The sequence below is a fragment of the Equus asinus genome, chromosome 2 (assembly GCF_041296235.1).
Source record: "Equus asinus isolate D_3611 breed Donkey chromosome 2, EquAss-T2T_v2, whole genome shotgun sequence".
NCBI classification, from domain to species: Eukaryota; Metazoa; Chordata; class Mammalia; order Perissodactyla; family Equidae; genus Equus; species Equus asinus.
The window spans coordinates 139,761,440-139,787,145 of NC_091791.1; the positions used below are offsets into that span (position 1 = coordinate 139,761,440).

General features: G+C 35.6%; 1 protein-coding gene across 2 annotated transcripts in view; it reads right to left on the reverse strand.

The window, feature by feature from the left end:
• Nucleotides 1–7,714: 7,714 nt before the first annotated feature.
• Nucleotides 7,715–25,706, reverse strand: part of MINDY2 (MINDY lysine 48 deubiquitinase 2) — a 66,389-nt gene continuing 48,397 nt past the window's right edge. Inside the window, exons 6-9 of one of the 2 annotated variants that reach the window (XM_044764806.2) lie at nucleotides 23,112–23,254; nucleotides 14,282–14,455; nucleotides 11,305–11,499; nucleotides 7,715–10,069 (exon numbers count right to left, since the gene is read on the reverse strand). In XM_044764806.2, coding sequence (XP_044620741.2) covers nucleotides 9,941–10,069; nucleotides 11,305–11,499; nucleotides 14,282–14,455; nucleotides 23,112–23,254 — 641 coding nt within the window. In that variant the 3' untranslated portion in view covers nucleotides 7,715–9,940. The remainder of the gene's footprint in view (nucleotides 10,070–11,304; nucleotides 11,500–14,281; nucleotides 14,456–23,111; nucleotides 23,255–25,706) is intronic. The other variant, XM_044764807.2, reaches the window with a different exon arrangement.

Sequence of the window (25,706 nt, forward strand, 5' to 3'; positions counted from 1 at the left end):
GCAGTGATAAATACAAACAATGCACATGTAATTTGTCCTCCAAATCCTTCTATCAGTAGAAAAACCACCTCTAGAAAGATGCAGTTTTTCAGCTTGAGTAAAACTGTTCTTTTGGTAAATCAAAAGTGTAGAAAGAAAAGCTTCAGAAATTTTCAGGCCATAACCTTTGACCTTCTAATGAAAGATTTTATCCCATTCCCACCCCAATGGGAAAAAAACCACCACAAAACACTGATGAGGTGAGATTTCAAATACTTAGTCCCAGAATCTGACTTTAAAGGATTTTCTTCAGCCTCCCTATGTTGAGATTAATTCCGTCGTTTAGGAGAACTGATGACCATTGTCTATATCAAAGGAGTCAAGAATGGCATGCAAATTTGTGAAAGCTTCTATAATTTTGAAGTAAAGAGAGTGGGCTTTGGAGTTAGACAGACAGGTTTGGTTTTAAATTTCAACATTGCCACTGGGAATGACCTTTTACCAGTTGCTTAACCTTTCAAGTTTCTGTTTCCTTAACTGTGACAGTATCAACCTCCTAAAATTGCTGTGAGGATGAAGTAAGAATAAGAATATAAACAGTACAATGTCTGATACATAGTAATGTCCCAATAAAGGAAGAGTATTGTTGTTATAACTATTAGTAAGCAGTCTGTTCCCTGTTTTAAGGACTAGGGTATTCGGTGAAATGCCAGTATTCAGAGGCTATCGCCTTATCATCACTTCTTTCTAGTGACTTATTTACTAAGGCTGGCAGCCCAAAGAAAAATCTTCAAAAGGATGAAGAACCCTTTGTAGGCTGTCAGCCTTTGCCTCAGTCAACTGAAGAGTAACAGAATGTGCTACCCCAAAATATGCTTCTTTGACATAGTATTATTTTAAACTGATTATTTTGAGAAACAGCAGACACAGAAGCTCTGAAAACGGAGAAGTTACCCTTTTGTAATGGAAATTTACATTTATAAAGAAAATCTTCCTTTACCAGAAAGAGGATGACTAAAGCGCAAGAGAATCTTATCAATGGAGAAGGCACCAACTAAAGACTTTGCAGAACAAATCTTTCTCTTGTTTACCATACTTTTTCTCCCCAGTTATGGGGTTACTTCCCCATAACTGGTCTCCCCACCACACTTCTTTCTTTTGTCTTTAGCTGAAATGGTATTTAAGCCTGGATTCTAAGCCACATCTCAGAGTTACTAATTTTCCCCTATCTTCCACATGTACATGAGATATACATGTTAATAAATTTGTTTTTTTTTTATTATTATTGTTTTTTGTGTGAGTGTGAGGAAGATTGGCCCTGAGCTAACATCCTTTGCCAATCTTCCTCTTTTTGCATGAGGAAGATTGTTGCTGAGTGACGAATAAAAATGGCAAGCAATAGGATATATTGGAGAATATGAGGAAGCCATTTGGTATAAACCTAATTTGGCCTGAACTTGTCTTTCCAAAAGGGCATGTCTGCTTTAGATATTCCCTATGGCAAGAACAAAGGCCCTTGAGATAAAGGTGCAACTTCCCTCCCGCTCCCAACTTTGGCATCTCCTTAAGGATTAAGCATCTTTCCTTAGGCTAGAAACTGATTGCTGCGCTCACCTGTGGCCACCCAGCTCGAGACAATAGACTTGCCTCCTGCTAGGCCCTCTGAGATAGCAGACCCACTACCTCCTGTGTCCATCAAGCGCTGTGCTGACAAGGCAATCATGTGACTATGGTGGGAGGGACATCTCAATCATATGTGAAACGTCCTGCTTGGGGGTATATAACCACTCTGTACACCTCACTTCTTTGGTGCCCTTTCTTCCTTTGGGAAGAAAGGCCTCGGGCCATGGTCCTCAGATTTCAGCTCAGAATAAACTCACCCAAATTTTCATTTATAGATTGGTTATGGATTTTTTTCGTGGACATGAGCTAACATCTGTGCCAATCTTCTATTTTATGTGGGATGCTTTCACAGCGTGGCCTGATGAGTGGTGCTAGGTCTGCGCCTGCGATCTGAACCTGAAAACCCTGGGCCACCAAAGCAGAGCAGGCAAACTTAACCACTATGCCACTGGGCTGGCCCCTATTTGTTTTTCTCTTATTAATCTCTTTTCTGTTACATGGGTCCCAGCTGAGAAGTTAGAAGGGTAGAAGAAAAATGATTTTTTCCTCCCCAATAGGGCCTTGAATTTGTTGAAGGTGCTGCCTTTAGCCTGACTTTCTTAGTCCTATGCGCTTGACTTCTATTATACCCACTTTTAAAATTTAATGCCACAGTTTTAAATTCAGATCATTGACTGTCCAAATGTGGTCATTCCTATTAAGTCTAGCTTCCTGGGTTTCCTGGTATATTGTATTCTTGATAAGTGAGTAACCAAATTACTCTCCAAGGAGAACATGCCACAATTTCCAAAGTTATATGTGGAATTCATGATTATATTATTCTATGTATTCTAAAGTTTTGTTTGTTCCACATTTTTCACTCTGAGCCATTCTGAGTCCAGGTTGATCTCAGCCCTCATGGCAGGATTAACATTATAATTGGAGAAAATAGAAAAAAAAAATTTTTTTTTAAGATTTTATTTTTCCTTTTTCTCCCCAAAGCTCCCCAGCACAAAGTTGTATGTTTTCTTTAGTCGTGGGTCTTTCTAGTTGTGGCATGTGGGATGCCGCCTCAGCATGGCTTGATGAGCAGTGCCATGTCTGCGCTCAGGATCCGAACCAGTGAAACCCTGGGCCACCGAAGCGGAGCACGTGAACTTAACCACTGGCCACAGGGTTGGCCCCAGAAAAATGTTTACTTTTACAAGGCTTAAGTAGCCTTCTTAATCTCCTTAATCAGAGTATCTTCTCATTAGTTCCCTCTCTATATATAACTTTTATGCTAATGTGGAAAACTAATTCCATAACCCAACTTATTAGTTATCCTACTTAAAGGACAAGCAAGCAATAACTACATAATATAGATATTTAAAAAAATTCCTCTAAAGAGATATTCAAGTTCATTTGAAGTAATTATCATGTAATTTGCCAAGAAAATCAAGATGAATAAGACATGATCCCTGTCCTTAAAAGGCTCACAACCTAGCTTAAGCTATGAGGAGACGTCAGCAAAACACTATGAGGAATGACCAATTCTGCTTAGAGGGCTAGGGAGTCTAAGAAAGCTTTAGAGAAATGTCTGACATTAGCTGGTTTGGACATTAAATTGTTGGACCAAAACTTTACAGCAGGGTTGGCTTGGTGTAAAGAGAAAATGATTCCTTCTCAGCTCTTTCTTACTTAGTCCTCCAAGAGGACAGAAGTATCAGATATAATAAATCTACCACTGGGATCAGGTAGTTAACTATGATTAGGTTTAGAGTAAATTGTTTCTTTGTTCCCACTTCTGGGGGGAAAATCAGTCTTTATCAAGAGTTGGTCCAAGTGTTCTAAGAGTTAATCCTAGGTAAATGTGAATCAGTATGTCAATTCCCTAATTCCACATTCATCTTAAATTTGTAAGAAGTAGCTTACTGAGACGAATATACATAGCAGAAAGACTGTTTGGTCTAAATATCAAAGTTTATTGAAATAAAATATAATCTATAATAAAAAATACTAAAGGTGATATCACTGGTTACAGTTTTAAGTATATTAACAAAAACTCCAACATTTTAACCCAAGAATGACCTATCCTTGTAGTACAATAACAAACATGAAATTAAATGTTGAATAATACTGAATAATTCTGTTAGAAATATACTTTCCTGTCTATGTTTGATATGCCTTTTTTTAGGAATATCCTCCCAAAATGAAACTTTTGAAACTTGTTTAAGACATAGTTTTAGAATTAAATAGTTTTAGCATAATTAGCTTTTAAAACAACTTTCTTTCACAGAAATTCAGTTCAACCCTAAGCTGGGTAGATGCTTTAAGGTGTCTTTATTAAAAAAATGTATTTCAATGCACTTCCTCAATCTCTAGGGTTGCTGTTATTCTCAAACTGGAATTTAAGCTGGTCATAAAGCAAAAGAGATGAATTATTTCAGAAGTAGAAAGGGCATTAAGACAGTAAAGGAAAGGAGGAGAAAAAATAGGCACTCATATGCAATCTATATATTTAAGCTCTTTGAAAACTCTATTTCAGTTGGCCAATTCTGGCCTTGCACAAAGAAATCTATGATATGTCATAGAAACTTCTTGACCCAAATAGTCCAACAGTAAAGTGGAGGAAGAAAATTTGTTTCTTCTTGCTATATAGCATTTCACTTGCTATTCCTCAAAATATGTGCCACAATCCAATTGTTCTGCACAATTCAAGGAAAAAGGCTCACATGCACTAACTTTAGGAAATGACTTTCAAGGTACCTCTGCTGTTTCCCAAGTGAAGATTATCCCTTTTGCTGACTGTCGTGTAGCAATCATACATCAGTCTTCTATCCTATTGTCCTACTTGTGATATGTTGATCTGTGAAAACAATAATTGTCATTTTATTGAGGAAGATAGCTTTTTAACAAAAACTGGTGGAAGATTTTCAAACCCTCATCTTTACAAATCTGTAAAGCTAAGATATACTATGTACTCAGGGAAAAAATGGTTATTTCATACAACTAAAATATAAAAAAAGAACAACAACAAAAACCAACAAAATTGAGAGAAACACAGGACAGATCTTCAAAGATTAAATGCCAATCTTAGTCTTCAAATACATTCCCTTAGTTCAAACTGCTCTGTAGGGTATTTCAGTCATAATGCCTATTTGGACAAGTCACTGATTTGGGAATTTAAATGGGCATTTTAGTTTCCCGACTTCCTGTTTGAAGCTGTAAATAATAGAGCCAAAGAAGCCACGATCACTTTCAGAAGAATTTTGCTTTGTGCATCCTCTAATCTAGGAGGCATCCCTGCTTCTCAAAGCAGGATATTACAGTGAGGATGGATATAACATTTTTAAAGTTAATGGTGACAAAGTAAGTGATTTGAAGAAATTCTTAGAATATCAGATGAAATAGAGAAACATTGTAGAATAATAATATAGCATTTTGTTTTTAAAATCTACTGTCGTTATTTAAAGCTTAGGTTTTGTATTTCTGCCATGGTATTTCAACACCTTATCTGGGATAGTACCATGCCCTAAAACATATGTTATAGGCAGACAAGTCTAAATCAGGAAAATAGGATAAAGCTGAATTTGAGGCAATAGTTGAAGACTTTTACCCTGTTTTTTGAGTTTAATTTTTTTGAGATCAGAAAAGTGAAATTAGAAACTAGAATCCTTCATGTAAAAATATGTATACATACCACAATTTATTAAACTCTGATTTCTTAACACAGAAACACCAGGATTAAGAGACGTGCACAAATTAAAATTTAGATAGATCTTCAAAATACGTTAAACTTATCAGAGTCCTGCAATTTGTCCCTCAGACTTCATTTTCTCGATTTTGAATTTATTTCGTTCAGGAAGCTTTTGATTTTAAATTTTAGTTTGTTTTAAAGAGTCACCCAAGGAGAGTAACCTCAATTCTTCATAACGTTTTCCCATTAGCTTTAGAAGTGTTAGATATCAGTGAAAAAAAGACACTAAATTACCAGAGAACCTAATAACTCTGATTCCGATGAGTTCCTTTACCATTTTCACTCACTTCCTAAAAGGAAATTAACTGCACATTATCAAATAACATTTTATACTAACAGAAATAATTTAAATAGCCCTAAAAATGACAGTACTTGAGAGATCTAAATGAATTCCATCCATGCAAAAAAAGCTTACATATATGTATTAGTAATCTGATACCAGCGTACTTTGTCCCATGGAGGAAAAGGCAAAAAGAATCTAAATATTTAGATATATGGAAGATACTGGAAGAAAACAGGTCTTTAATGATTTTATACTCTCAAAATACTCTTGATTTTGACCCTATAGTCCACAAAAGCAACTACAGAACAGAAAAGCAACTGTAAAATACATTTTAGGAAGAGATGATGCCATACTCAAAGATAAGATAATTCTACAAATTTTGACAGCAGCAAAAAAACTGGCTTAAGAAATATTGTCATTGGGAAAAAAGTCTGCACATTCAAGAATAAAAGATGTACAAAATTTATGATTATTTAAATAACACTCTGTGCTTATACTAAGCCCTTTATTCAGGAGTGCAGAGCACTAAAAAAATGAGCATCCTTTACATATGTAAAGCGAGGCACAGAAAGTTTGCCCATGGCAAGATAAAAGCCCAGGTGTTTAGACATAAAACGATTCAGAATTCCACATTTCCAGTTTCTCAAAATCCAAATTATATACTATCTTTAATGCCTTCAAGTTATTTTATCAAACATTGGTAAGTTTACAAGTATAGTTTAAGTTGTATGCCCAAGTATTGTGTGACAAGTAAAGCCCATAAGCTTTCCATCATGCTTTAACATAACTGGCACAGTGAATAGGAAAGTTAAGCAAAATGTAATCAATTTGCCTTTTTTAAAAAAATTTTAAACAAATGAGATTGTATGAGGACAATGCTGGAAATTCTTGCCTTGATTTTTCTCCAGCAGGATTTTATAAATATCTGCTTCATATGCCAACATTAATATAGGGACCATATTAATTCTTTCCTTAAATATCTATTTGACTTCTAGTCCTCTTTCCTCTCAAGATCTTCTGTCTCTTGGTGAACTAAGTTGGCGATTCACTGAAAACAAAATGTTAAGTGTTTGTGCAAGTACAAAATAGTTAATGTTGAGTTCAGCCAACTAATCTCTGATACTAACTTGCTTAATTAAGCTAAGATCAAGATGTATGAGGAAGAATTCAAAACATAATATGGGATAATTAGTCAAATACTAGAAATGTGAGACGATAAAACAAAATATGTTCCAAAACCTAATCCTAAACTTAAATCTATGCCTCATTCAACTACTAACCTGACACCTTGAAATATGGAAGAAGTTACTTTACCTAAGTACACTGGACCAGTATATTATAGGAAGCAGCCAATGCCAATTTTAGCTGCCTCAAAGCGCTTACTGTGTCTATGTACATATGTGCATGTATATTCTTAAAATGGTGATTCTTAAATTTGAGGGAAATTTCCCAGATTCCTTTGAGAATCTAATAGAAGTCATGGATCCTTGCTTTAGAAGTACACACACACACACACACAGACACACACAAAATAAGTACTTTTAAGTGTTGATAACCTATTGTAAATTATAGCATTGTTGATTCAGTGAGATCAGACGAAGAAAATTTTCATATTATTAATAAAGACTGGTCGCTAACCTTGAGGAATAGGCTTTGAAATTACAAGAAAGTGCAGTGACCATATCCATTCATTCATGTGCCTCTCTTCCAAGCTCTAACAGTGTTTGATTAATGCAAATGTGTCCCTAATCTAGCCTATAAATATTAAAAACAAAAATGTTTAAGTTCTAACTTCTGCTAGTAATGTACATGTAATAATTTTCAGGTCTTACAAAATGCTGTGAAGGAAAGAACTTAATATACCTCTACCAAACTCCAATGTACCCAAACCAGCAATGAAATGTCTGAATATATAATTTGTTGCCTTGAGCAAAATATAAGGAGAAAGAGACAATAGCTGTTAATTCTTTATAGCCTTCAAGGATGGGAAACCAGTATCTCTGAGAAGTTTGTTTGTTTTAATAGAATCGAACTTTTAATTTTTTCCCCACAGTAATCAAAGCGAACATTTTATCATTATTACTCTTGGTATATCAAACTGAATTCCGGGAATGTAAGAAAGTCTGATCTGGAAATATTACATAGAAAAAAGTTGACTTAACAAACACATTACAGTTTTAGTTATTCCTTATAAGTATACATTGACATCTACTTATCTGATAGCAGCACTGCTGGTTTTGAGTGAGTTTTTTATGTTTTCTTCCAGAGGGAATGCAGAACGGCAGTATTATCTTTGGAACAAATTAAGAAGATAGTAACAAATAACAGAAGAATAACTTCTACACATATATTTTTCAAGGGCAATAAATAGATAAGTATATAATTATGGAAAAATATGCCTCAAATGTGCTTTTAAAAATTCCTCAGGTTTTATTGTTTCTGTCTTATTAAAATATAGTGCACTGTCACTACTATCTACTCTGGGAAAAACAAACCCTGAGGTTTGAGTTTCCTCCTTCAACCAACACAGTAATACCAAGAGTAAACTTGGACTCAGGTCAACTTGTTTGAGCCAACATACAATTCTGTAGTGCATTTGATTACTTACCAAAGTACGCATATTCTGGGTTATTATCAAGAGAGTCACCAAATATTTTGTATCAAGGTCTTATACCCCAAACAGGTTCTCTGATGATTTATCATGCTAACATAGGAAATTTGAAGGAATAACAAATGTATAACATAAACAGACATGCAATACAGAAGGACATTAAAGACACAGCTTGACCCTGGATTTTTCCCTTAGAATAATTTCTTCCATAAATAAGACTTTACTTTTTACACATAGACTTATGCTATAACCGGTCTTGGATCACGAAGAATGTTAAGGACATAGCTTAAGAAATCTAGACCACATTTTTTGTAGTCTATCGTCACTCCAGACCACAAAAAACATTCTCCGAGTGGATGCTCAGGTTAGATTAAGATGCTCTTAAACAAACAAATTTACCGAGGCTTAGAATATAAATCACATAACTACTTGCAGCAGCAATAGTTGTTTCAAAAATGACTAAAACAAACTTTTAAATATAAAGCATATAAAAAGGACTATTAAGTATAGTTTTCCAAACTAGATCTAGAAATACAGGAAAATATGTGTTGCCTCATAATAAAATTCAATAAATATTCTTTCTAAATCCTATAAACACTACAAGATGTTATAGGTTTATTTGGTTCCCATAAGTTAAAAAAATCTGATTGCTTTTACATAAATTCCTCCAAATTCTATCTATTCTCAAACAGATTTTTGTTAATGCTTTTTCACTAGTCTCAGAGATTATCTCTAACTTCCTTTCAGAAATGTGCTTTTTTGTTGGTTTTAATAAGTATACCTAATTTTCTAGCAAATAAACATGATTTAAGTTTTAAGGTTCAAGGTAATTCTAGAAAAAGGTAGACATCGAACTATCTGCTTTTCTACACTCCCATATTTACAAAACCTAGTGGCCTCCTATGGTTTCCTCCTTACACTCATCACACTATCAATAAATAGTAACTGTGGTCCAAGTCACCTATATTAAAATTTTCAAAATTCCTCAATATTTCACAACACTACAAAGTCATTAATATCTGATTTTGATAGGATATAAGTATTAGTATTATGTGATTTTTTTGCTATTGGAAAAGAAATACAAATTTTTTTTTTCTATCTAGATTAAATCCAAACTCCACTATCAGTTCTCAAGATAGTATCTAAAATGTACATTCCTAAAGAAAGGTAAAGCTGTTCAAGGGCTGAACTAGTCCAATATACAATTAAGCGTTATTTATTCCTGTTATTTTTTTTTTTTTTCTTTTTAAATCCCTATATTAAACCCCTGGTTTCTTGTGGATTAGATCATAATCTAACATTGTAGAAATTAATTTCAGAAACTATTGTGCTAATATTTAGATTTCAGAAAGGAATCAGACAAAATCAATTACCTCCATTCATTGTTAGAACAGAAGATAAAATAGCTTACTAACTGATATGAGTTATGAATGTCACTATGACACAAAATTTGCTGTGATCTGCTTATTTGGCTACAAGTGCAGTATTTTTCATGAATGACAACACACAGCATTTCCAACTTGTAACATGAAACTCCAGCTCATAAAGAGTGTACTGTGTGACTTGAAAAAGTCTGATTGTAACTAAGTAACAACCTTTCCCCTGAAGACATGAACAAAATCCGTTGGGAAATCAGGCACAGACGGTATTTATCGGTTTTTCTTCCTTTCCTCCTGCGGTTTTGTTTCTCAAGGCTATAGATGGTTCCAACAGAATCCAACACTTGTTACAAAATTACACAGCTATTTTTTTCCTTTTCTTTTTCTTTATCTTTTTCTCGAGGTTCCTTTCGTTTACGTTCACTATTTCCAGATTGTCTTCCACTTGATGGAGATGCTTGTGCTGGCTGGCTTGGCTTTAAGAAAAATAAATAGGAAGAAATTACCTCAATTTTTCTAAGGTGCTTAATCATAGTTATCTAGAAAGAAAAGCCACAAGAGTGAAAGGAATCATTAATGGAAAAAGAAGTTATTGGTGTATAGACTTGCTATGTTACGTGGTATCTGAATAATTTTCATTCTGGAATTTCAAAAGATAATGTTTGTAGGATGATATTGCCTGAATCCTCAAATTCAAGAAATACTTATGTTAAAGTATAGAAAATATTGAAGAAAGTGACACCATTTGGTAAACTACAGTAGTTTTTAAAGACCTCATTAAATACTATACTGGAGAAAAAAAATTCTGAGAACTGAGAGTGTGGAATAAGTGTATTCTGTGAAATAGAACTTTTTAAATGAAAAGTTAATCATAACATGGTAGGTTTTAATTTTTAAGCTTGAGGTAGTCAATATTTGAGCTAGAAACAGAAATGCTATACATATTTTAGTGGAGTCTTCTATATTTAAAGTTTTATCAGACCTTTAAGAGCATCTTGCTTTCTTGTACATCCAAATCAAGGAACAGTGCTGGCACAGTACAGTTAAACATAAAAGAAGGGGAATATGTTTTCCTTTAATGAAATAAGATTTAACATATAGAAACTCACTTAATAATCACATTTTCAGTGCTTAAAACATTTAACTGGGAAAAGTGAAAGGAGGAAAGGTGCTAACTTTTGTTGAATACCTAGTATATATCAGACATTGGGTTAAGTACTAACATTATTTGTTCTTAACCACAAACCTAAGTTAAGTATTATCTTCTATTTTACACATAGGGAAAATGAGGCTAAGAGAGATAGAGGACTTTGTCCAAGGTGTTGCAACTAGTAAGGGGAGACGGAAACAGGAAATGCAAATTCACATCTATCTGGCTCTGAAGTCTACACTCTTTCCAGTAGCACCTCATACTGCCCTCTAATTGATAGAAAAGACTTTGTTCAAATTGGTTTATATTCCTTGTAGCTATTAAGAACTTAAAAAATAAATCTGAGAAATCTTGCCATCAGAACCTCAGGAAAAGTAATTTCACTAAATGAGAAATATATTAAGATAATCACAAACTTAGGACCGTGTCATAAAACCCAATGGGTGCTAAAATGTTAACATAATTGAAGAGTCAATACCTAATTTAAAAATTCTTATCTCAGTAGATTTCTTCACTGCTAAAGTGATCATTGTATTTCAGAATCAGAACTCGAGTTTTCACCTGGGCCTGTGTAGCAGCAGAAGCAGCAGCTGCTGCTGCTTGTTCCTGCTCCTGATAATATTGAGAAGCTCGTCTATCTTCTTCTTCTTGGAGTTTCTTCGCTAGTTCCAAATCACTGATTCCTTCAGGTATTTGCTCCCAATTGATCTCTTGGCTCTGCTGTTCTTGTTGTAGAGATAATGCCATAAGATAGTCCTAAGAAATTAAATTATAACCATGTTTAGCCATGAGATTTTACCCAAGAACTAATGAGTGTAAATATAGAGGTTATATCTATAAAACTATGAGAATGGCTTTTAAAAAACATACCAGAGCTTAAATATAAAAACGAGTTATGTAAGTATTTCTGTTTGGGAGCTATAAACTTATTTCGGTGATGTTGCCATTATTCTACTATTAGCAATTCATATACATTCACTTAGTTTTTCTACATTCACATACAAACTGAAATACATCTCCCAATCCCTGAAAGTATCACAATTTATTTTCTTTTCCATTTAATGTCATAAAAGTCTTCTGTTTTTTACTTTATTTATTTATGTATTTGTTTTTTCTTTTTTTGGTGAGGAAGATTGGCCCTGAGCGAACATCTGTTGCCAGTCTTCCTCTTTTTGCTTGAGGAAGATTGTCACTGAGCTGTGTCAGTGACACAGGAAGCTGTCACTGTCACATCTGTGCCAGTCTTCCTCTATTTTGTATGTGGGATGTCGCCACAGCATGGCTTGATGAGCGACATGTAGGTCTGCACCCAGGATCTGAACCTGTAAACCCCTGGCCACCAAAGTGGAGCATGCAAACTTAATCACTACATCACTGGATTGGCCCTAAGTCTTCTGTTTTTTTAAAAAAATCATAAGAATTTCCCAAGATTATTTACTAAATATTCTCCCAACACATGATTTTTAAAGCCAACACAGTTGTTCATCATACAGTCATATTCAATTACTTAACCACCCCCTTCCTCTTCCCACACACATACCCAGATTATTTCCTATGAGAAAAAGTGATGCATCTTTGGTCAAAAGTCATATTATCTAGGGGCCTGCCCCACAGCCTTGTGGTTAAGTTCAGCACACTCTGCTTCGGTGGCCCAGGTTCATGGGTTTTCATCCTGGGCACAGACCTACACCGTTCATCAACAGTGCGTGGCAGTGACCCATATATAAAATAGAGGAAGACTGGCACAGATGTTAGCTCAGGGATAATCTTCCTCAAGCAAAAGAAAAAGTTATATTATCCAACTTATCCACTTTTATTAAGAATTAGTGCTGAGTGAAACTTGACTACTCTGTGCACCTCCCCCATCTACCCTCAAAATAAGAGAATTTTAAATAATAATAATAATTATTAATATTAATAATAATTAAATAAGAGGACATGTAAAAGGTTGTTGCCTGTGAAGACCTTGTATTAACTAGTATGATTATCTTACTGATACCAAGATTTTGTCCTTCAAATTTTTCTCCTCAGTTCTTCAAACTCTGTTCTTCGCCAAGTCCCACAGTCTTAAATCCACTCCTTCCTTGCTACTTCCACAGACACTATTGTATATATATAACCCTAACACCTTACAATTGGACTACTGTGGCAATCAATTGCTTTACCTTTATTCCCTCTGCTCCAATATTTCTTACATATAGTGGTTAGAAAAGTCCTGCACATCGCTCTTAAGTAATATTTAAAAAACAATGCGGGGCTGGCCCCATGGCTGAGTGGTTAAGTTTGAGCGCTCCACTGCAGGTGGCCCAGTGTTTCATTGGTTCGAATCCTGGGTGCGGACATGGCACTGCTCATCAAACCACGCTGAGGCAGTGTCCCACATGCCACAACTAGAAGGACCCACAACGAAGAATATACAACTATGTACCAGGGGGCTTTGGGAAGAAAATAAATACATAAATAAAATCTTTAAAAAAATAAAAATAAAAAAAACAAAAAACAAAGCTCCTGTATAGATGCTGAAGGAAAGTAAGTATGTTGATTATCAGGGCTGTTTGTCAAAGGAAAGCCAAGAGTCCTAGAAAGATCAACATTTGTTTGAATCAAGTATTCTGTGCACTCATAGCTTGCTATTCAGATAACCACTATAGAACTTAATATATAACATTAGTTGGTCAATTATCTGCCTCTCCGGCTAGACTGCAGAATGTTTGAGGACAGGACTGAATGATTTATCTTTGTGTCCCCAGGACCTAATTATAGGGCCAGGAATACAACTGCTCAATGAATATTAGCTAAATGAACACAGTCTTTATGCACTTAAATTATTATCAGTGAAACATGTGCCAACTGTTTAAAATAACCATATTTCTGCCTCCGTCGAGGAAGAAGTAATAAACACACTTATGGCTCCCAGCTTGCCCACCTATAGCAAGAAAAATCTCATGTGTCTCAGTTCTAAATGAGAATTCTACTCAGCAGTGCAGCTTCTGCTATAGTCTCCTCCTTATCTTGGACTCTAAGGCTTAGAATATCTACCTACTCTTTGCCCAGTGGATGGCATCTTCAAGATTCCCTCTTTTCTACTTTTTCTGACTAGCCAGAATAGATCTCTGATATGTGCTCATCTCTTCATCTCTACCATTCAAGGCTAAGCCATCATCACCTTTTGCTTGGACTGCTAATCCCTGCCTATACCTGTGTTCTTCCTATGCATTCTTCACTAGGAGCCTTTTAAAAAGGTAAAGTAGATCATGTCACTTCCATGTTTAATACTTGGCACATCTTCCCCACTATAATTAGAATAAAATTCAAACTCTTTACCATGACCGTCACATTAAATATGATCTGGCTTTCTGAACCAAAGTGTATAACTAATGTACATGTAGAGTGATCATTTACCTATTTAGGAAGTGCCAGGAAAATTTCTCAAGCATATTAATGAATAAATCTTTAGTTCAAAAGTTTTGGATACGTGAACTCACATTTGAAAGGAATGAACATCTTAAACAATATGAAGGAGACAAAACAAACTTACCTGATCTATCTGATCTTGTTGCCCTCTGTATACAGTTTCAGGATCTGAAGGGGGCCGCAGATGAAATTCTGAGTCACAGAAATTTCCATCACCATCGACATTATGTAGGCTTTCCCAAACAACTTTTTCTTCAGTAAGAAACCCCTGGTCTGTTACCAACAAATACAGTAGACCCTTAATAAGAAATAAGCAAAGAAAGAAGACTCTTAAATTGATCAAAACTAGTTAATATTTAAGAGAAATTTTATAATCTGTATGTTTAAAGCATATTAATAACCCCCACTAGTTAGACCTGTACAACATAATAAATGTAGATTTATTATTTTCTATTTTCAAGTAGATATCTTATTTTCTCACTGGATTAAATCTACCTGGCTCTGAATATGGTTTATAATTGGTATACTACATTATAATAAAACTAGGAGCTCTTGGCATGCTTAACTAATACATGACTTTTATAAATAGCCTTTGTGGGTTTATAATCTCCTTTCACAAAATAGAAAAATACTAAACAAGCTCCTAAAAAATATATCAAGTAACAAATAAGACACAGTCACAATAAAATGATATCACATTACCTGTTTTCTTTTTTTAAATTAAGCCTATATGACTAATCCAATCCAATTTTTCCTTTCTCTGAACCATTAGCTGCTCTTCCTCATACACCAGTAGTACTTTGTATCTATTTCCATTGTAGCACTGAATCACACTTTACCATGATTGTGTTTTCCTGCCTCTTTCCCTAGCCTATATTTTTTAATCTCTGTAACTCTGGGCCTAGTGTAGGGTGTATCATCAAGTTGGAACGTAATGTTTATTGAATCAATGAACTCGTGTTGTATTTATAGTCACTACCACAGAATTTAGCATTGACCTCTAATTTTTCATATGCATTAGTTCTAACTCCAATCATAAGTAAAGTGTCCATATTATACCATATAGGTTTGTAAGCCATTTTTTCTTCAGAGTTGCTGAGGATATGACTTTCATTTACTTGCTCAGAGTTCCCACTGATTAATATAGTATTTATGATTGCACAAGAATACTTTTCATGTTCTCTCTTATCATTCACAATTAATCTTAGTAGTTAAGTATAAGAAATTCCTTTGAAGAGTTTGGTGGTGGGAGTAGAGAAATTATTGAATAAATTCTGAAGCTTGAAAAAACTAAGTAATTATTATTTTTCAACATTTACTATGTGTCCAGCACTGAGGGACACAGCTCTTCCTAAAGTACAAAGTCTTTCCTGTCTGCTACCAGTTACATTTAAGAGTTAGCTGTAGATACTGATTAATTTATATGGTCATTAAAATTGCTATAGCAACGTTTTGGTATAAAGTTTAAAGACATTGTTTTAAGCAAAACTTAAATCTAGGTTCATGCTTTTTAAAAAAAAAAAAATCAGATATGTTCCAATTCATCAAATATTGGAATGCCTACCATAAGCTCAGCACTATGCTAAGTGCTCGAGGATTCATTTCATGGAAAGCAATGATCCCATTTCTGCTGAGATTAGGTGCTCCTTTCATGTGATTCCATAGAATCCTGCCTTACCAATATCATAGCACTTTATACGTTGAATTGTAGTTGTCTGTTTACTGACTTATCTCTCTTAATACATTCAAAGCTCCTTGAGGACCAGAGTCATCTTTTATTTACGCATGTGTCCTCATTACCTAACACGTTTTTAATACCCAGTTAGGGTCTACCTTGCCCTAGGGTAATTTAAGGGAAAAACTAAAAGTTCTTTCCAGCCAATTTTCCACCAAATAGGTCTGACCCTTCTACTTATACTTATCACAATACATTTCAACATACCATTATATTATACAAGATCTAGGTTTTACAATTTATTTTATACAGATCATATATTAGATTGGCTGCTTACTAGGGGAGGAACCATAATGATCAATAATTTTCCTCCAAACGACACTTCAGGATGGATAAATTCTGGGAGGGTCTCTAATGAAAGCATATCCATAGCATATGAATCATCCATATGCATCAACCATAGCATATGAATATTTATAAGTTTTAACTAAAAGGGTGTCTCTTTCTTGGTATAGCTGATCTGTCTTCTCATGGACCATCAGCCTCAATTTCTCCTTCTTTTAGATCTTGACATTTATCAAAAAAGTCTGTTAACTGGTCCACTGTCAACAATGCTGGTTATTACTCAACAGTTCCTTTATATAACTGCAGTGTGGAATAGCAAAGTATGTATTAGTATAGTACTTAACAGTTTAGGCCCATTTGTTCTTGAGAGTCTACAGTTAAATCACATCAAGAATATTTCTTGTGGGGCCGGCCCCGTGGCCAAGTGGTTGAGTTCGTGCGCTCTGCTTTGGCGGCCCAGGGTTTCACCGGTTCAAATCCTGGGTGCGGACATGGCACCACTCATCAAGCCATGCTGAGGTGGCATCCCACATGCCACAACTAGAAGGATCCACAACTAAAAATACACAACTATGTACTGGGGGGCTTTGGGGAGAAAAAGGAAAAATAAAATCTTTAAAAAAAAAAGAATATTTCTTGCTTTTATACCACAGCATTTTTGCTACATTACCTAGTCAAAGTTTTCTTTTCTAAGCCTTGAGTCTTCCTCCTAATTTCACTCATCAGTCTTTAAAATACTAATTTCATTAAAAAAAACACGAATGCCGAATGTATACATTAAGTTCTTAAATTATTGATATATAAAATGTATGTTATTTTTATGATATAAAAATGACAAAGAAATGAGATAGAAAATTTTTTTTAAATGTGCAATTGGATTACAAAAGAAGACTGAATGAAAACCTATTTCATCTAAAATACTCTGGTAAATCAGTTCTATGTAGAGTGAGTTACTGGTATTAACAAAATACATGACAATATCATCACAATTTGTAAATTGATAAATTAGAAGAAAAGTTGTCAAATGTAATAAAAAAATAATTAAGTAATTCCAGCCTTTAAAACATGGAGGAAAGCACTACCTGAATATTTTTGGTTATCTTGGATTCAAACTACTTAACATCTTTGAACCTTAGTTTTCTTTTCTTGTAAAGTGATATAGAGGCAGGTAGACCAGAGAATTTCAAAGATATCTTATAAATTGAAAGATGAACGTCATTCCTACTTAACAAACATCAATCTCACCCATAAATAGCTTTCTTAACCACCCAGAGAGGCAGAGATGTTGAGAGTGTAGACTTGAAAGTCTGACTGGAGCTGCTCACAAGCTGAGTGATGTTGGGCAGGTTACTTAGGGCCTTTAAGCCTGTTCTCTCAGCTGTAAAGTGGAGGTAATTAAATGAGATAATGAATGTAAAGTGCTTAGCACAATACAAGGCATATAGTGCTTAATGAATATAAGATATTATATTCATGAAAATCTATCTCAGTTTCTCTATCTCCTTATCCTGCCTCCTATTTGAGAAAAAGATGACTCTCTCTGCCTATACTGAGGAATCTATCACTTTTCTTACTCTGTTTCTCTCACTACTGCCCCCATTTTAAAAAAATTTTAAAAGTGACAATTTTTGATGTATCAACCACCTTTTAAAATAACTAAATTACATGAATTTTTACTTAAACGTAGCCTTCTGTGAAAAAAAAAATTCCCACTATAATCTTAGTCAATGAGGAAAGAGAATGGACAAATTTCTTTCTTAACATGGCTTTAGTACTTATCTAGAACTGTACCTCCTTCTATACTACTTTTTACTTCTAATCCCTAAATATAAAGTAAAAAAGCAAACAAACAAAAGCCAGACTCAAAAACCTTGGTTTTGAATATACTCCAGAGAGATGTCAGTAATTTAAAACCAAGAGGGGGGCTGGCCCCGTGGCCGAGTGGTTAAGCTTGTGCGCTCCACCTCAGCAGCCCAGGGTTTCGCCAGTTTGGATCCTGGTTGCAGACATGGCACTGCTCATCAGGCCATGCTCAGGCAGCATCCCACATGCCACAACTAGAAGGACCCACAGCTAAGAATATACAACTGTGTACCGGGGGGCTTTGGGGAGAAAAAGGAAAAAGAAAATCTTAAAAAAAATAAAATAAAAAAATAAAACCAAGAGGGAGTTATGACATGGATATAAAGGTTGATATGGGACAGGGATGATCAAGAGGGAGTAATGATGGGGAAAGAGCTAATGCAGATGTCATTATACAAACCAAAGACCCAGAAGCTAGGTGATCTAGACAGGGGCCAAGGAAACAGTAGTTTATCTTACCCAAGAGAAAGCAGAAAGTATTGGAGAAGTGGAGGAGGCTCATAAAAATAAAATGGAATAATTATGTTTTGAATAGAGAATTATATATAAGAGAATCCAAGATGTAAGATGCTATTACAACAAACAAGAGCTGGACTTGATTATTTTAATACTAATGAAAGAAACAGCAGAGGTACTTGTCCAGAGTTTAGGTATGAAAACCCACAAAACTAGGAATGATAAGATGACTTTTCAACAACAGGAAGTCAGTTAGTGTCCGTGGTCAGAGACAATGTCATTAGAGGCTGTGTAATCAAAACCATAGAGCATACTATGTTAGACAGTGGGGAAGTATGAGGTTGACTGGTAGATATTATACAGGAAAAAAAAAAAAGTCAATTTGATTAACATATCCACTGTGACTCTGTGATGGCAGAAGGCCTAATAAAAAAGTCTATGAAGATGGAATTATAAAGTTAGTAAACAGAGAATACTTTGTCCAGGTACAAGTTTTAGAAGTATCTATAACCTTCAGTGCTTTGGTGTATAAAGAGTCACCAAAAAGTCTAACCTAAGAGAGAATTTGCCCCTGACTCTATCCAATGTCTAGAGACAGGAATTAGAACAGACATATAGTACTGGAGAAAGTTATAACAGACATATACCTCCCCTTTGGTCAAATATAAGTCAATAGCTCATACATCTCTAAAGTTCCAAAAGAATTTAGATGACAAAAAATTTTTATGCACAAGTTAAGAGTTTAGCAAATTCCTAAGGAAATTGGTACAACCAGTAAAGAAATTGAAGATAACCTTTTCTAGGCAATCCTTTTTTGTCCTGCCAACATGGACTTCTGCCTTGTTGGTCTTGGTCCTGGAATGGTATATGATATGATATGGGTACCAGAAAGCATAAAGATCCTTTCTGAAAATCATAATAAAAATAAGCCCCACTAATAAAATAACATAGTTACACATATTTATGACTGATTGCCAATTTATTATTATTATAGGCCCCTAGTTGTGGAGACCATTTATCTCTCTTAGGACGTATTCCATCCAGATGTTAAATTTATTTTTTGTTGGAATAAATCTGGATTTCTGTGGGATGAAATATATCTACACAATAGGTGTTCCAAAGAGTTCACAGGGTAGGAAGATGGAAAATACAGTGATCATTAAATGTGAACGCATAAAATGGCCCTAAAGTCTCAAGGGTCTTCAAAAGTGAGATGTTAGAAGGCATTAGGAAGATCTAATGTAGCATTAAAAGTGGGTTATTTTTAGCTTATTTTTCACATCTTAATCACCAAATCTGGTTGATTATATCTCCTAAATGTCTGTCTACTCTCCATTTCTTTACCATCCTAGTCCAAGTCACTATAACCTCTTACTGACCTCCCCACAATAGTCTCCTAATTAAATCCACATCGACTTTTGCCTCATAGTCCAAAGCATCTTAATATGGTACAAGGGGCTGCGAGACACACACAACTAATGATAACACTCTTTAGCCATAGAATAAGGTTTACTGAGAAAAATTTAGAAGGCAGAGAAACAGCAGGATGCACACATTCTCTGAACTATCATTATCTCACAGAAGGACATACTTAGTCCAGAAACAGACACATGACAGAAAGCGCTCCAAGACAGCCACCGTCTCCCCAACCACACAGGAACACTGGGAATACCAAGTTGACTAGTCAAGAACATCCTGGTCGGGGATATGGCCTTGATAGAAAAGGGAACGTCTAGAGCTCAGTTTGGGGAGGTTGTCTAACAACAACCAATGACAGCCAGAGACCTGTTTTCCCTGTGAACTATCTCACTCCTGCTGAGCCAAAAAAAGAGAAAAAAAGAACCACTAGGCCATCAGGACACCAAGGTCTGTTTCTCCTCTTAACTCAAAACTCTACAAGATCTGGTATCTGCCTATTTCATTAGCCTTACTTCCTGTCTCTTATTTTTTATGCTTCAGCCACACAGGCCTTCTTTTAATTCCTTAAGGAGTTAAGTTTGTCCCCTCCTCAGAGCCTTTGCACACGTTCCATCTGCTTAGTTAACTCTTTTTTTGTTAACTGATTAAACTCCTAGAAGATTCATTTTTCAGGTCTCAATTTAAATGTTGCCTTCTAAAGGAAGTCTTGGGGCTGGCCTGGTGGCGCAGCGGTTAAGTGCGGACATTTCGCTTCTCGGTGGCCCGGGGTTTGCTGGTTCAGATCTCAGGTGCGGACATGGTACCGCTTGGCAAAAAGCCATGCTGTGGTAGGCTTCCCACGTATAAAATAGAGGAAGATGGGCATGGATGTTAGCTCAGGGCCAGCCTTCCTCAGCAAAAAGAGGAAGATTGGCAGTAGTTAGCTCAGGGCTAATCTTCCTCAAAAAAAAAATAAAATAAAGGAAGTGTTTCCTGACATCCTCAACTAGGTTATAAGTCCTGATAGAAGCACTCACAGCATATGGTATGTACCCTTTACAGACTGTATCTCAATAGAAATAATAACTGTTTGTGCAATTATTTAACATATGTCCCTTGCCAAACTAGGAAGTCCTTAAATGGCAGGAGCTGTAGCTGCCTTGCTCAGTCTGCAGTGCTAGTACTTAGCCAAGCACCTAGACATACATCGTGCTCAATAGATATTTATTAAACTAATGAATGAAGTGTGCACTTGAAGAGATCAGGTAAAGCAACACAACTTAGCAGTATTTACTATGTAGCAATAGTTCTGATTCTGAGGTTCTTTGGCCTTAGATTTCTGAGGTGTATGAATGACTCTGGGCCCATACTAGCACACATCTAGCTCAAATGTGGGAGCAATACAAACGAACCCTTGCCATAACTAATACGGGCATAGGAGAGCTAGAGCTTTAAAGTATTCTTGTAGAAGCAAACAAATCATTTTTTTTTTTAAAGATTTTTTAAATTTGTTTTTTCCTTTTTCTCCCCAAAGCCCCCCCAGTACATAGTTGTATATTCTTCGTAGTGGGTCCTTCTAGTTGTGGCATGTGGGACGCTGCCTCAGCGTGGTTTGATGAGCAGTGCCATGTCCGCACCGAGGATTCGAACCAACGAAACACTGGGCCGCCTGCAGCGGAGCGCACGAACTTAACCACTCGGCCACGGGGCCAGCCCCAACAAATCGCTATTTTAACTACTTTGTGCAATTCACTGATTAAAGTGTTGAAGGAAACATGAAGACCTGATTCCTGATTTCTATAAGCTTACTTTCCTTTAGAAAAATAAGATATTTACATGGAAAGAAAACTGGTAACAAGGTACTCATCAATAAGGGTGAAGTAAGGAGGATATGACCCATAAGAGCTGGAAGAGGACAGGTAGAGTAGTGATCCCCAGGCTTAGCTGCATATTAAAATCACCTGAAGAGCATTTAAAAAATACTGACGTTCAGGGATCAGCCCCGTGGCCGAGTGGCTGAGTTCGCGTGCTCTGCTTCAGCCGCCCAGGGTTTCACCAGTTCGGATCCTGGGCGCGGACATGGCACTGCTCATACAGGCCATGTTGAGGTGTCGTCCCACATGCCACAACTAGGATGACCCACAACTAAAATATACAACTATATACCTAGGGGCTTTGGGGAGAAAAAGGAAAAATAAAAAATCTTAAAAAAAAAAAATACTGACGTTCAGATCCCACCTCCAGAAATTCTGATTTAATTGAGTTGGTGGTGAGCTCTGGGCATTGATATTTTTTTAAAAGCTCGCCAGGTAGTTCTAATATACAATCTTGGTTTAGAACTACTAGTTTAAGGAGAGAAGGAGTAGCTTTACTGAAGAGTCAGTATTTGAAATGCTTCTTAAAGGAGTGGTGAAATTTAAATAGGCAAAAAGGAGAGAGATCTTTCCAAACAGGGATTAAGGAGTAAGAAATGGCAGTAAAGGTCTAGAAAGGAGAAAGCAATAAAATGTGTATGGGGATGATGGATTATTAATAAGTGGATAGAACATTATGGCTAAAGCAGTGTTGGAATAGGGAAACAGGAGACAATATCTTGCATTTTTATCCTCTGGGCATTGGGTGCCACTGAACATTTTTACTACATTATTGACATAACCAGAGCAGTATTTTACCACAGAAGTCTAGGGATAAGGTGATACACTTCTGAAAAGGTGGCAGCTGTAAAAACAGAAGGGATATGTGAACAGGTAACAAAAGGGATGAATTAGTAAGAGTTTTTGGCAGAGCCATAAATGGCATGATAAGAATTTAAAGTCAGACTGATAACTATAACAGCAAACACTATCATAAAGACAAATCTTGGTTCTTCTAAACTCTGTTAGCCATCAAATATAAACTTCCATTATTAGCAGTCACCCTGGTTCTATCTTTAGGGCTTCCCTTTTTTTTCCTTCGAAAGAAAATTATAAATATTTTTTTAATGCAGTAATCTGTGAGAAATGAGTTGAGATTTAAATAAAAACAAAAAACTGATTTGAAGTAACACTTAAATTGCCAATCCATTTCATCCTAAAGAAGTATTTAATAATTATCTTCATAATTTGATGGTTAAGGAATACTGTGCTAAAATTTTTTATTTTGAAGCATATCATAAGACATCTTTAAATCAAGCTCTTTGATTTAGAGTAACAATTAAATAGCTGTTTCTATATCATACCTTGTATTTGGTCATGGTGCTAAAATGATTATTCCGAAAGAACACACAAAGTTCTCCTTCCTGAACCGTTGAAGTTAGTTCACATAATCCATGGTATGTCAGTTGAGTGGCTGTATTATTTAGAAACTGCTCAGCTACAAAGCCTATGGAACCAACGCATAATATTAGATGGAAGAATAATTTAAAAATTAAAAAGTTTTCTATTTACATTGTGTTCCAAGTAGGAAGAAAAGCCAATCAAAATAAGATTTTTCCTACTGTAACATGATGGCCCCAAACTGGAGATTCTTCTTTCTAATTCTGCTACAGAAGATGTGTCTATAGACATTTCCATCCTAAAGAAACAGTTATATGAAATTCTTTTTATCAGTAAATGTACTTACTTATACTTGAGCTACTTCCAAAAAGGATTTCAGACAGCTTGCAATAAGGGGGACACAACAAAATTAAAACCCACTAAAACAAGACAGCAAGAGTTAGCAATTTAAAAAGTGGGTAGGAGCAAAAAATGTCTATCAACAGCTACTTCCCCAATGGATGGGTGTTTAGAAATTAAAAGTAGCCTTAACAAATTGAGTTGCTTAAGATTTTAACAAAGATCCTAGATAACTCTCAATTTATAAACTGCTCAATTCTTGCCTTGAAATTAAAGTAGAAATGAGACTGAACAGAAAATAATGAGATAACTGATGCCATTTTTATCCTATTCTCTTCCAACATATACCACTCATTATGTAGACCTATCAAGTTCAGAAATAGAAATGATCTCTTTTGTTTTCAAAACATAATGAAATATAAAGATGTTTTCTGGAGTTTACTTTAAAAGATCTATGTAGTTGATCCTCATTATTCACATGCGTTCATATTCACAAATTTTCCTACTATCTAAAATTTATTTATAACTCCAAAATCAATAGTTGCTGTGCTTTCAGGGTCATTCCTGGATGTGAGCAAAGTGGCAAAAAATTTGAGTCACCCAACGTGCACATTCCCCACTGAGGTCAAACAAGGCAATGCTCTGCCTTCTTGTTTCAGCTCTCATACTGTAAACAAGTGTCCTTTTCATGGTCTATTTAGTGCTACATTTTCCACATTTTTGTGCTTTTTTGGGGGTGATTTTTACCGTGTGAAATGGCCCCCAAGCACAATGCTGAAGTGCTGGCTAGTGTTCCTAAGTGCACAAAGGCTGTGATATGCCTTATGGAGAAAATACACATTTTTGCAGCTTCATTCAAGCAAGAGTTATAGTGCTCTTGGTCATGAGGTTAATGTTAAAAAATCAACAATATATATTAAATAAGGTGTCTTTAAACAGAAACACAGATAAAACATGGTTATATACTCATCAGTGGATGAAAATCTTGTGACCAGAGACTCACAGGAACCCAATCTTGTGTTTCCCCTAGGAGCAGTGGTTCAGTCTTCACAGCAACTTTACAGAACATAACTACCAGCAATAATGAGAATCAACTGCATAAATATCTTAAAAGCCTATCTTTCTCTTCTTCCCTTCTTTCTTTTCCTTCCTCCGTTTGCTCCCTTCCTTTAAAAAGGAAGAAATGTCTCAGAAGCAATAAAGGGGAAGAGAATGCTCTAAAAAGCTTTATAAGTGAGCAGAGAGGTACAGATATCAGGAGTAAAGATGAACCTGTGTTAAGAAGCTGACACCTCAACAAGAAATTGAAAATAAACTTGGTAGAGCCACAGGCAGCTGGATAGTAGCGGTTTTTTCTACTGCCTCTCCATCCCTCCCACAGCACTTCAAGCTGCAAAGTGGTTGTAAAAAGTTACTAATATATCACACTATTCCAAGGAACTGGGTAAGGTAGGAGGGGAAGTGGAAAAGTTATACACAAGGCCACAGCCAAAGTAAATTTATAGCACATTTGCAACTTCTTGGGTTTATACATTTAGAAATAAGAGCTCCCCACCTCGATTATCATCATTACTTTGCTAAGTACCAAGTTACTGAGCAGAATGTATGTTATATACTAAAGCACTATTGTATAGCATTTAAAGAGTAAGCATTATGCCTGTGCGGAGAATTACTACTGCTGTCTATAATATCCATGTTATTAAACACTTCCTTCAGAAAGATGTTTCTAAATGCCCCTCTCACACCTCACTGACACAACATCCTTTCTACAAATCCCTTTCAAAAAGATACAAAGTCAGTGGAGATACAGCACAATATTACTTTCATGTGTGTGCAATTCAAAACTTCAACACTGGAAAGGTCTCCCTCAGGTATTTCTTTCTATAGAACAGGACACAGGCTCAGAGAGAATAAGTGACTTGCTCAAGGACATAAAACTAGTTATGAAAAAGTGAAGACTGGAACCCAGGGCAATTGTTGGTATTAAGTTAAAAAATTTAATGCTGATTATTATAAGCGCAAACTGAATTGTATTTCTCCCCAAAACACACAGCATAGTCTAATTTAGTCTTAGAACAATGTTTCCTAATTCTTCTACCAACTCTTAAACAGTGACACTCCTGTGATTTTAGTGGAATGTTCAAATGCCTAATCTAGTTTCAACTTTTCATAACTAATTAAACAAATTTTGGTAAATGATTCTAAGTGTTACAGAGCAG